The sequence below is a fragment of the Pogona vitticeps genome, chromosome W (assembly GCF_051106095.1).
Source record: "Pogona vitticeps strain Pit_001003342236 chromosome W, PviZW2.1, whole genome shotgun sequence".
NCBI lineage: Eukaryota > Metazoa > Chordata > Lepidosauria > Squamata > Agamidae > Pogona > Pogona vitticeps.
The window spans coordinates 2,983,418-2,995,723 of NC_135798.1; the positions used below are offsets into that span (position 1 = coordinate 2,983,418).

Consider the following 12,306-nt stretch of genomic DNA (forward strand, 5'->3'; position numbering starts at 1 on the left):
TCCATTTTGAGTCCCAGCATCAGATGAAGGGGTGAAAGATACATGGAGACAGAGAGTATAGGATCCGATGGACCACTTCATTATTGAGGGGAAAAATGAGAGAAGGAAAATAAAATAGGATGCAAGTCATTTCATTTATGATCCCCTTTCTGTTTTTCATTGCCTCTAGCTTCAGTCTTTTTTCAATAGTCTCCTCAATTTTCCAAATTTTTTTACCTTCTCTTTCCTTTCTTTCCTATTCTTTTGCCCATTTTTCTAATTGAACTATGTTTAGTCATGTCATCTTCTTTTCTCCCACTGCCTTTCCTGTTTGCTTGCTATCTTGTATCTGTTTCATCCAATTTTTAAAAAACCCATTTAAAATTTTCTGGAGAATTTCTCAACCACTTTGGTCAGAGGGGAGATTGGTGGACTTAATACTCCCCTGTAACATTACCAACTTCCTAACAAGCTGTAGTTTTCCATGTATATGATGGTACTTTTTCCACAGCTCACTGGTTACACAGAAGTAAACTGAGAGCACGGAGAGAACAAAAAAAGGGCCCGTATGTGGCCTGTGTAAACAGGTTTCCTTCAATCACGAGGCTTTGCTTCCTACAGTCAGGAGACTTAGCTTGCTCCAATTATGAGTCTTGTGGAACTGATGTCAGCTGATGCTCTTCAAATCAATTGGGACACACCTCATTGGAGGTGGAGACTGCAGGCTCAGTAGCAACAGGGACTACTAATGTCCGAGCATTCTGAACCCAGAGGCTAAATACTCAAAGCTAAGTTTTCTTAATTTTTGGGTTAGAAAAGAGTCTGTGTGGGTCTTATAAATAAAGGTATACTATAAATACAAAATACAGGTTTTTCAATCTTTTTATCCTCTTCCCCCATGTTTTCTTTTAAAAAATGTAATCCAAAATTCTTTCCCTTCCATGCATTTTCAATTGTTTTCATATTAAATATTTATTGTTGGTTATAATACCTGAAATACATCTTAATTGATTTGCTATATAATAACATTTAATATCGGTTATCTGACAACCTTCTTTTTCTATTGTCTACCAACATTTCTTATTACTCCTAGCTTTCTTACTATTATGGCAGTTTATATTAATCATCACTCGCCATTATTTTAACTACTTACCCGAAATCTTTATTGGTAACACCCAGTAAGGAAATATAATTTAGGGATCAATTTCATTTTAAATAATGGACTTCTGCCAAACCACAAAATGTTTTATATTCCTTTATCTTTTGACTTATCTTGTTCCTCAACCTATCTGATTTAATTTTAATTTCATCTTGTAATTTCCAAGTAATCTTTACCCAAGTGTGCTTGGGAAGAAAATAAAAAAGGTCTGTTCCATGGACAGGGTGTTGGTGGTTGGTCGGGTAAGCTTTCCTTCATTCCAGCCTGGTGTGTAAGCTTTGGAGACCTCCAGAACTCTTCATCAGCCTCAGTAGTGCTTATGTCAGAGTGGCACAGTTTTTAGCAGCGACTGTTGCCGAAGCCCCTTGTTGCAGTCCCAGCAGTCAAGAAAATCAGGCAGAGACAGTAGACTTCTAGCAACTAAGTCTATTGACGTTTATGTACAGCAGCAACAGCATAACAGTCCACAATCATCTGCATGGGCCAAGAGAAAGAAGTTATTACCCAGTGTCCATATAGACTATCCCACACTGTCCAGTCAGTGGTCAGAGACCTGACGTCATCATCACACTTAGGTTGTGTATTCCCGTGTCCTTCTCGGGCACACCTGCTGACACTGTGTACATGGTCTCTGTACCGAATGTTCATGGCTGGAAAATTCAGGTTCTGTTTTATTTGGCTTATTTTATATAAACTGACAGTCTGAATGTGGGATATTGTGCCTCTGTAGATGCGATTTAAAAAAATCATCCAGAATTACTGCACAATGTCATGCCTGTGTTGCTAGCAGGAGAAAAAGTTGCAAAGGTTCTCATAGGAAAGGGCAGCCTGAATATTGACAGCAAGACTGGCAGCAGTGAAGATGGTCTACCCAGGACACCCTCTCTTCTGCTCCCTGCCATCCAAACTTGCTGAAAAACAGCCCTGACCTTTGAACTTGGGTTTGGGAGAGAAGCGGTGGACTGTCAAACTGTTAGCTTCTGGGATTTCCCCTTGTGGGATGTCGCTCAGTGAACGGTAGTGGTACTTGGGGACTCCTGCTCCACCTCTTGGCCACTGGAGTGTACAGAACATATAATGACTGTTTACTCACAATCCCACTGTCAGCCTGACCGCCCTTAAGCAAAGGGGCAGCAACGAATGCTCCGCCTGACCTGCTTTTATACCAACTTCAGACCCTACAATCCCAGGTGCCTGCCCATGGCTACGGCAGCATCAGAATTTCCCAGTGAATCAGCTTCAGGGGTTTGGCTGACCTACAAGCAGTTTGTTTCTCCGGCTTTCCTATGTGAGTATGTAGAAGAATTAAATTTACTGAATTTCTCAGTGACCTGATCTATACGAACATTTTGACATAAAATTCCTGTACGTAACTCCACCTCCTAGTTTCTTCATAATCACATGTATCCTTAAAATCCATATTTACCAATGTGTGATCTGCTACATTTATTAACCCTATGTCTGTCTTACAAACTCTAAATCACAATCACTAGATGCAAATATATATAATCTATCCTACAATAAATTTTATATGCTGATGAATAAAAATTAAATTTATTTACATCTCCTTTCACTTCTTTCCAAACATCTTGCATGTCAGTTCTATTTATCAGTTTATTTCATACGGCAATATTATACCTTCTTACATCCTTGGTAGGATTTAACTTCTCTTCCTCTTCATCCATTAACATTTATCTTTATTTATCAAGACATTAAACCAATCCATTTTAGCATCACATCTCCATTTGGCACCATACACTGATGACATACCCCAGAAAAGCAAAACCCAATAGTAAGAAATCCTCAAACTTCAGATATTTTTGTAAAAAAGAACTCTAACCCATAAACCCTCACAGCTATATTTAATAATATTTTCCCCCTTTTCTGCAAGATTCTACCTGGCCACGGTCAAGTGCAAATTCCTGCACCTTGGAAAAAGAAACCAATTGCACAGTTACAAGATGGGGGATACATTGCTCAGCAAAAGTTCGAGTGAGAGGAATGTTGGAATTGTTGTAGATCGCAAGCTAAATGTGGGCCAACAGTGGCTTTTTATTGATCCAGGTTCTCCAGCTCTTCCTTCCCTTTCTCCTTTCATGGGTTCACCATTTTCAATATATTTATGGATTTGCAATGCCTTTAAATTAAGTACTGTACAGTGGAGTAAATTTGCAAGTAAACCATGGAACTTTTCCAGTAAAACCTCAATTCTAATCAAACCCTCTCCTTGTATTTCTGAGTAAGCTGGCTGGATAGCTCTGTGGTTTAAATATCTGGTTGCAGAACCCGAGGTTCCTTGCTGTGTCTCCCACAGATAAGGTCAGCTTGTGTGGGCCTTGGGAAACTGCGGGGTCCCAGAAACAGGGAATGGGGAACGACTTTTGAGTATTCTCTACCTAGAAACCCCCCAAAAAAGTGTTGCCATCAGTCAGAATTGACTTGATGGCCCATGTTTAATATTATTTCAGATAGTGGTTAATATTAATGAAATATATTTTCCCATCACTGTCCCTTTGGAAGTATCCATTCAGGCAAGGTGTGTCCATGCTATTTTCACAATACGGGAAATTTTCAAATGTTGCCAGTAAAGCCTTCAGGAGACATATGCCTTCTTTTTTCTCTATCAGGTACCAAAGACGTTGGCCAGAATTATACAGAGCCACTTCTTCTGGGCCTGAAAAGAGACAAGTGTGAAGCCAGGAAGAAAAGCTTAGAAAAACCCATCAGCTAAAGGAGAAATGGCTTAAACACCTGAAGTGTGAAGACAGCTTCAGACCAGTGCCACTAGTTTAGTTTAAAGAACTCACCCTGGGGAGAAATCATACAAAAACATGGAATGTGAAAAGAGTTTCAGCAGGAGAAGAAATCTGCGTTCACATCAAAGAACTCACACTGGGGAGAAACCATGTAAATGCATGGAATGTGGAAAGAGCTTCAGTCAGAGCAATAGCCTCAGTTCACATCAAAGAACTCACACTGGGGAGACACCATATAAATGCATTGAATGTGGAAAGAGCTTTAGTCTCAGTTGTGTCCTTAGGTTACATCAAAGGACGCACACTGAGGAGAAAACACATAAATGCATGGAATGTGGAAAGAGCTTTAGTCGCAGTGGTGAGCTGACGACACATCAAAGGACTCACACTGGGGAGAAACCATATAAATGCATGGAATGTGGAAAGAGCTTTAGTCAGAGTGGTCATTTTAGGTTACATCAAAGGACCCACACTGGGGAGAAACCACATAAATGCATGGAATGTGGAAAGAGCTTTAGAAGCAGTGATGCCCTTACGTCACATCGAAGGACCCACACTGGGGAGAAACCACATAAATGTATGGAATGTGGAAAGAGCTTTAGTCGCAGTGATGCCCTTACAGCACATCGAAGGACCCACACTGGGGAGAAACCACATAAATGTATGGAATGTGGAAAGAGCTTTAGTCAGAGTGGTCGGCTCAGTTTACATCAAAGGACCCACACTGGGGAGAAACCACATAAATGCATGGAATGTGGAAAGAGTTTTAGTGACACTGGTGGCCTTAGGATACATGAAAGAACACATACTGGGGAAAAACCACATAAATGCATGGAATGTGGAAAGAGCTTTAGTTGCAGTAGCAACCTTAGGATACATCAAATGTCTCACACTGAGGAGAAACCACATAAATGCATGGAATGTGGAAAGAGCTTTAGTGGCAGGGGTCAGCTTAGGTTACATCAAAGGACCCACACTGGGGAGAAACCACATAAATGCATGGAATGTGGAAAGAGCTTTAATCAGAGTGGTCATCTTAGAGTGCATCAAAGGACCCACACTGGAGAGAAACCATATAAATGTATGGAATGTGGAAAGAGCTTTAGTCAGAGTGGTCATCTTAGGTTACATCAAAGGTCTCATACTGGGGAGAAACCACATAAATGCATGGATTGAGCTTTAGTCGCAGTGATGCCCTTAGGTTACATCAAAGAACCCACACTGGAGAGAAACCACATAAATGCATAAAATGTGGAGAGAGCTTTGTCATGGTTACCATTTGGGTTAAAGAACAGTGGTTCTTTATTTCAGAGGAAGATAGTCAAACTTTTGCATGGTCTTACACACATTTGCTAGTGTGTATCTTGATGATATTACAATTTTCAATTTTGATGTTGAATTTCACATGTCACATTGAAACTGTCTTGTCTAGAATCCAGCAAGCAGGATTGACAGTCAAAGTGACTAAGTGTCAGTGGATGCAGGGAAAAGTCATGTACTTGGGTCATTTAATTGGACATGGAGAAATTCAGCCTTTGCAAGCCATAAATGATTGGCCTATTCCTACAACTAAAAAGCAAGTTCAATCCTTTTTGGGCCTAGTTGGCTATTAAAGAAAATTCATTCCTGATTTCAGTCATTTGGCAATGCCTTTGATGGAGCTAACGAAGAAAAGACAGCCTGTCATGGTAAAATGGACACCTGAGTGTCAAGGTGCTTTTGAAGCCTTAAACGCAGAGATTAGTGCTGCACCTATACTAAAATCACCTGACTTTGACAAACCATTCATTCTACAAACAGATTCTTCACATTTGGGTCTTGGAGCTGTACTGTTACAGAAAGGGGAAGATGGGATTCCTAATCCAATTTCATATTTCTCCAGAAAACGCTTAGAAAGAGAAATTACTCAGTTCTAGAAAAAGAGGCCTTATCTATTATCTGGTCTCTTAATCTTCTTAGGCCTTATCTGTGGGTATGTAAATTCACTCTGCAGACAAATCATAGAGCTTTGGTTTGGTTGCAGAAGATGAAATCTCACAATCAGAATTGCTGAGATGACATTTGGCATTACAAGATTTTGATTTTGAAGTTCAGCACATTGCTGGAAAGTTTAATGTTCTGGCAGATGGTCTTTCCAGAATGTATTGTGAAGAGCCTCGTGGCGCAGTGGTTAAAACGCTGTACTGCAGCTAAAACTGTGCTCACGACCTGGGGTTCAAATCCCAGGTAGCCGGCTCAAGGTTGACTCAGCCTTCCATCCTTCCGAGGTCGGTAAAATGAGTACCCAGCTTGCTGGGGGGGCAATGTGTAGCCTTTATAATTAAAATTGTAAACCGCCCAGAGAGTGCTTGTAGCGCTATGGGGCGGTTTATAAGTCCAATAAATAAATAAATAAATAAAATGAGATCAAGATATGACAGACTGTTGAAACACTGTTAATGTTTCACTGTTTCACTACTGATATGTTCCTGAGCACATGTAGAGTGCGTACTGTATTGAGTATTACTAACATGACTGTTTTTCTATTGTTTAGAAAGTAGAAGTGCTTAACCTAAAGAATGTATTTACATGCTGCTGTCAGAATGTTTTTCTACCTCAGTGCTTTGCTAGATTAAATGCAATTTTGAATGTGTTAAAGTTAATCATTAGTATTTGCACTATGAAATCAGCTAATTACCGCTTATTATTGTAACTAGTAGCCAAAAATGGAAACTAGATTTCCTGTTTCATATTTTTGGAATTCCCAGAGGTGGCATGTCATGGTTTAGGTTATTAAGACTAAAATATAATTTACTAATGGGATTTGTAGTAGTGGAATTTTGTAGAAGGAATCCATATTGGTCTGTGTTAGCATAAGTGGATGCTTTGAGAAGCTGTTTCTCCTAGAGCTAACTGGAATTTTCCATGAAGCTGCCTTGGCCAGAGACAATAAGGAGCCAAGACACATCATCAGGACAAAGGACAACAACACCTGCACATCCCGTGGGAAATGAAGGTGAAGTGTGAAGAGACAGCCCTTTATGCGGATTAGTTAACATCACAGAACAGTGGAGAAGAAGGGTGGTCCCAGCATGAAAGAAAAATGGAGAATGGAGACCGAGAGAGCTTGGATTTTTAGAATGATTTTTAGTATTGATTTTAGGATGGAGTTTTGAGTTCCAAATGCTAGTTTTTACTGCTTTGCTAGGATGTAGTTCAGAGAAAGCATATAGAAAAGGGGGCTATGCCTAGCCTACCTTCTAAGCTATTTTTAGAGGGTTTTTTATTTTATTTTTGTAGCTGGAATTTGCTAAGATTCTAACTGTATTATTCATGGAAATGTACTGGAATGCTATGCTTTTGCAACAAACTGAATATCTCTGAATTCTTTGTTTTTCTAATAAAACAATAATACTTAAAATCCTAAGTTTGGTCTCTTGGACAGCAAATCTGCAAGTATTAAGTGATAGCCCACAGAGATGCTACTTGAGTCCATTACTACCGTGAGTTTTGTTTGTCTTGACAGACTTTAAAACTCATTATTTCTAGCTTTGGTTCTCTCTTCTGCTCACTGCCATCCACACTTGTTGAAAAACAGCCCTGACCTTTGACTTGGGTTTGGGAGAGAAGCGGAGGACTATCCGACTGTTAGCTTCTGGGATTTCCCCTTGTGGGATGTCGCTCTGTGAACGGTAGTGGTGCTGGGGGACTCCTGCTCTACCCTTTGACCTCTTGGTCACACCGTTACAAGACTGGCTCAGCACTGCTAGGAGCGAGAAGGACCTTGGAATCAACTTAGGTCACAAGCCAGCAGTGTGATTTGGCTGCAGAAAAGGCCAATGCTGTGAGCTTTGCCCATCTCCAAGGAGAAATAGACAAGCCGGGAATAGAGAGATTCCACTGTCCAGCGCCCTCCAATTTAGATGATGTGAGCCCAATATCAGCCAGGCAGCCACACTGACCCCCTTTTCCTCAAGTCTATCCCCTATTGAGGATCACAAAGAACCACACCATAAACCACTCAAGGAAAATACTGGGCTCAATAAGTACGTGGCCAAGAAATAGGTAGCGGTATAATCAAGTTTTTCTGTTCAAGAGACCAAACTTAAGATCTTAACCATTATTGTCTTTATTAGAAAAATAAAGTTCTAGAAAGAATTCAGTTTATTGCAAAAGCACAGCATTAAAGAACATTTCCAAATAAGTCATTGGAATACTTGACAAACTCCAGCTAGAAAAATAAAAGAAAAATAAAATTCACACTAGTCTATATGAAAGGCTAGGCCTTCCTTCTATTTTAATTAAAAAAAACTACATTCTTACGTATCCAGGAATCTCATAGTCCATCAGGAATTGTAAGGTCCATTATAGTCCATGATGATGAATCGCCATCTTAATTCATAGAAGGAAAATAGGCCCTGCTTCTCTCTCTTCTTTCTCCTTCTTTCTCTGTCTTCCCAAACTCCATTTTACAGCCCATGGCTCTTAACCCCCCTTGTCCTTCTTCTAGCTAAGAACCAATCAGGACGAAAGGAAAAATGTTACTTCCCGCCTCCGGTTCCCATGAACTGCCAGGTGCCTGTTTACACATCTCTCAGGAATGTTTTGACTGCAAAAACTCTTCTCTTCAGCCTCCTAGCAACGAGATAAGGGCTGAGAGCTAGTGGACAAAAACAGCATCTTGAACTTCTAGCACAGACGCTTGCATTGATTCAAAATGGATTCCTTGAATACAGTTACATGACTACATAATCCATCTACTAGACCCACTATAGCACATCAAAATCACATATTATCACAAATGCTATTTAGGCTGCATTAAGAGAGGAGAGTCTCCAAATCCCATGAGGTGCTAGTTCCATTCTTGGTAAACCTAATCCTTCTAGTTTCTGATATTAATACCAGTACTTTTTATTAATTCTTGCTTTTTCATCACCATTTCAAAATTTGTTAATTATATTTTGCCAGTCTTTCAAATCTTCCTTTACTGGTTTCAACCTAAAGAAAAAAAAATTAGGCACTAAGCCTTTGTTACACATTTCATAGTGCATTAAACTAGGCTTTGCTTAATAACCTCTCTTACAAATTATCCTCCATATTTCTGTCAATTCTTTTTTCTATTTCCGTCAGTAGTTTATGTTTATGTTGTAAAATGTCAAGAAACTTTTGATACGTGGAGACAAACAGTGTCCTTGGTGGAAGCGTAGATGTTGCACCTCTAGAGGGAATGAGAGAGACCTGACAGAAACTCCGTGCTTTGTCTTTCTCTCTGGATGCAAAAACTTGTGACAGGCAAACATAATTATAAAAATACTTTGTATTTAAACGTTTAACTTAAATAGCTTAACTTCACTATAAAAGCATGTACAGAGCATATAATGACTTTTTTGCTCACGATCCCACTCTCAGCCTGACCGCCCTTAAGCAAAGGGGCAGCAACGAATGCTCCTACCTGAGCTTCTTTTATACCAACTTCAGCCCCTACAATCCCAGGCACCTTCCCGTGGCTACGGCAGCCTCAAACTTTCCCAGTGAATCAGCTTCAGGGGTTTGGCTGACCTACATGCAATTTTCCTATGTATGTTGAAGACTTTAATTTACTGTATTTCTCAGTGATCTGATTTATATTAATATATTGACATAAAATTCCTGTATGTAACCTCCACCTCCTAGCTTCTTTATAATCACATGTGTCAGCAAACACGGGTCCAAAAACACGTGTAAGCCTGGACAGAGAGCAATCAGGAGTTTGCACATGCTAAAATGGGCTGAGTGAGTTCAAACTCAGCTAGCCAAGATACATCACTCCTTCTCACAGATCTGCCCACATAAGAACACCCTGGTACTCTCAGATATTATTTTGAAAAGGTCAAGTGGGCTTTGTAGTCCTTAGACTTAACTTGCACCACTGACAGGACTCTAAGTAAGCTAGGCCGAGGCAGCACTCTCAGATGACCCTATGGCAAGTGTACTGTTCAGGAAACCAAATGGGTTTTATAATCTTTATTTTATTAAAGAATAAGCATGTTACTAAGTATCAAAGCCAAATTAAACCAAAGCGAATAAACTAGCATTGTGCTGGTTAGTTACAAAGATGTAGTGAGGCAAAGAAAACATGAAAAATAGAAAAGTGTTCAAAAACCTTACAAAAACACAAAAAGCCATTAAAAAGAATAAAAACAGTTCCAGTCCAGGAAATCATCAGTAAAAACAAAATAATCCAAGTAGGTTATAAAAAGGCTATAGTCCTCAGTGATCCTGTAGATCAAGAATCCTGTACTAAAAGAAAAATTCAGTAAAAGTCCCATTATCCTTAGAAAAGTCAAATCCAGTAAATGTACCATAGTCCTTACAAAATTACAAGAGCATAGTCCATATGGAGTATTCCAAGAAAAGAAGTCCATAAAGAATATTCCATAGAACAGTCCATAGAAAATAGTCCATGCATAGTCCTTAGGGAAAAATCCCATAAGTCCAAGGATAATCCAGCATAGTAAAGGTTAGTCCCATGTGTCACGAATGACTGAAGGATCGGTCTTGAAAGACAATGTCCATAGGCAAAAAGTTCCGTTTCCAAGAGTAACTGGCAAGGGCTTATCGCACCTTCCCACGATGTCATCCAATCAGAGTTCGTTACTAGGCAAACAGTCCTGTTGCACCCCATGACTTCTTTCCCATACGCACCAGATGTTATTTGGGTTACGGTGGTTTATCAAAGAGTCACAACAATTCCCATCTATCTAATCACACCGAGTCCTTTCTCAGGCTTTCAGAATAACATTCTCTCTGCTCGCCTAGAAAACAACCTGTCAGCATAGCAAAGTTACTGTATACAAAGAAAGAAGATGGAACCTCTCTGGCTCATTTCTTAATTACAAAACCCATATGCCTTAAAAGATATTTACTCAAAATCCCATCTCATCACAAGCCCCCGGAAGATTAACAAAATTCTCAAACAATTTAAGTTTTAATTTTGATAACTGAATAAGATGAGATGCCATAATTAAGCAGTAACAAAATAGAGAAAGATATTAACTTGAACCTAAGGTAATACATTTCAAATATGATTCTAAAATAGCAAAACAATTGTTACATGAGAACTATTATAATTATAGCATTTACCATACATGAGAGAAAATTGCATTAGACACTTCTACTAGTCTGAAAAACAGAAGAACAAACATGTTCGTATAATTAATCAAATACATCACTCTGCATATGCTCAGATAATACTCTAGTCATCCAACAGTAAAATAGTGAAACCAGGGTTAACATCATAATAACGTGACAAACCAATATACTGATATGAAGTAATAATGGATAAAACACTCTATGTATGCTCAGGAACATTGTCATACAGAATATCAAGAAAATTAAACATCAGAGCTTTAACAATTCTAGCCAGTTTCTCCCCTTGCATCTGCACTGAACATTCTAGATAAACAGTGGGCAATTAAAGCCTCCTTTCCAGGTAGATGTTCAACATCAAAATTATATTTTTGCAATCTGAAATACCACTGCATTAATCTTGGGCTTCGATGTCTCTGCTTCTCTAAGAATGTCAAAGCATTTTTGTCTGCTTGAATTGGATCAGGGCTGTAAATTACAAGGTTGTCTACATAGCCAATCACATAATATAAATCACCAAACAATTCCTCAACCATTTTCTGAAAAGTAACATAGGTATTTTTCATTCCAGGTGATAGTTTTCTGAGTTGGTAAATCCCCTGAGGGCAAGTAAATGACGTATAAGGGCGATGTTCCTCTTTAATTAAAATCTGATAAAGACCTCCTTTTATTCCAACCACAGAAATGTATTCAGTGTTTGCAACAATTTCTACCAACGTCTCAACATTGATTGTAGGAATTGTCTCAGTCTCCGTGAACTTATTTAACTGGCTAAAATCTAATTCCACTTTGAGACCATCCTGTTTGCCTTGACACACTGAAATAGTATTGAATACAGCTATTCTACATGGTTCAATCACTCCTTGTGAAATAAGACTTTCAACAGTTCCAGACACTAAATTGCCCTTAGTCCCTTCTAGGTCCATAAGAACAGAAACAGCAGTCAAACCATCCTTGACTGTAATAAAATGTTTCACCACATGAGTTTCTCCCGGTGAAGTCGAGAAGACGTTTTGGTGATTAGCTAACACAGACTCCAATATCTGTCCTGGGCTAAATTGATCAAAGCCTTCCACGCCAGTATCTACCTCCATATCACTTCCTCCACCTTGCTCATTATTCTCTTGGTCTATCTCTGCAACCACAGGTACAATATTGGGAACGCCTTGGTCCAGAAATGCCACACCCCTGAATACCTGTATTGCTGAATTAGCTGTGCTATCAGGTTTGGTCACAAGAGGCCGCTGTTGCATCAAAGTTCCCTCGGGAGTACTCTGCATAGCCTCAGAAACAGTATCAGCATTC

At 39.3% G+C, this 12,306-nt stretch overlaps 1 protein-coding gene and 1 long non-coding RNA gene across 2 annotated transcripts in view; one reads left to right on the forward strand and one right to left on the reverse strand.

The window, feature by feature from the left end:
- Positions 1–9,538, forward strand: part of LOC144584988 (uncharacterized) — a 30,233-nt gene extending 20,695 nt beyond the window's left edge. The window contains exon 2 of the mRNA XM_078382416.1: positions 3,766–9,538. Within this exon, the coding sequence (XP_078238542.1) occupies positions 3,970–5,070 (1,101 nt within the window). The 5' untranslated portion in view covers positions 3,766–3,969 and the 3' untranslated portion in view covers positions 5,071–9,538. The remainder of the gene's footprint in view (positions 1–3,765) is intronic.
- On the reverse strand, positions 1,222–8,336 carry LOC144585009 (uncharacterized). Its single transcript, XR_013539516.1, has 2 exons — positions 8,197–8,336; positions 1,222–1,612 (listed from the first exon to the last, which is right to left on the reverse strand). It is a non-coding gene; the product is annotated as an uncharacterized LOC144585009 (long non-coding RNA).
- Positions 9,539–12,306: the final 2,768 nt, after the last annotated feature.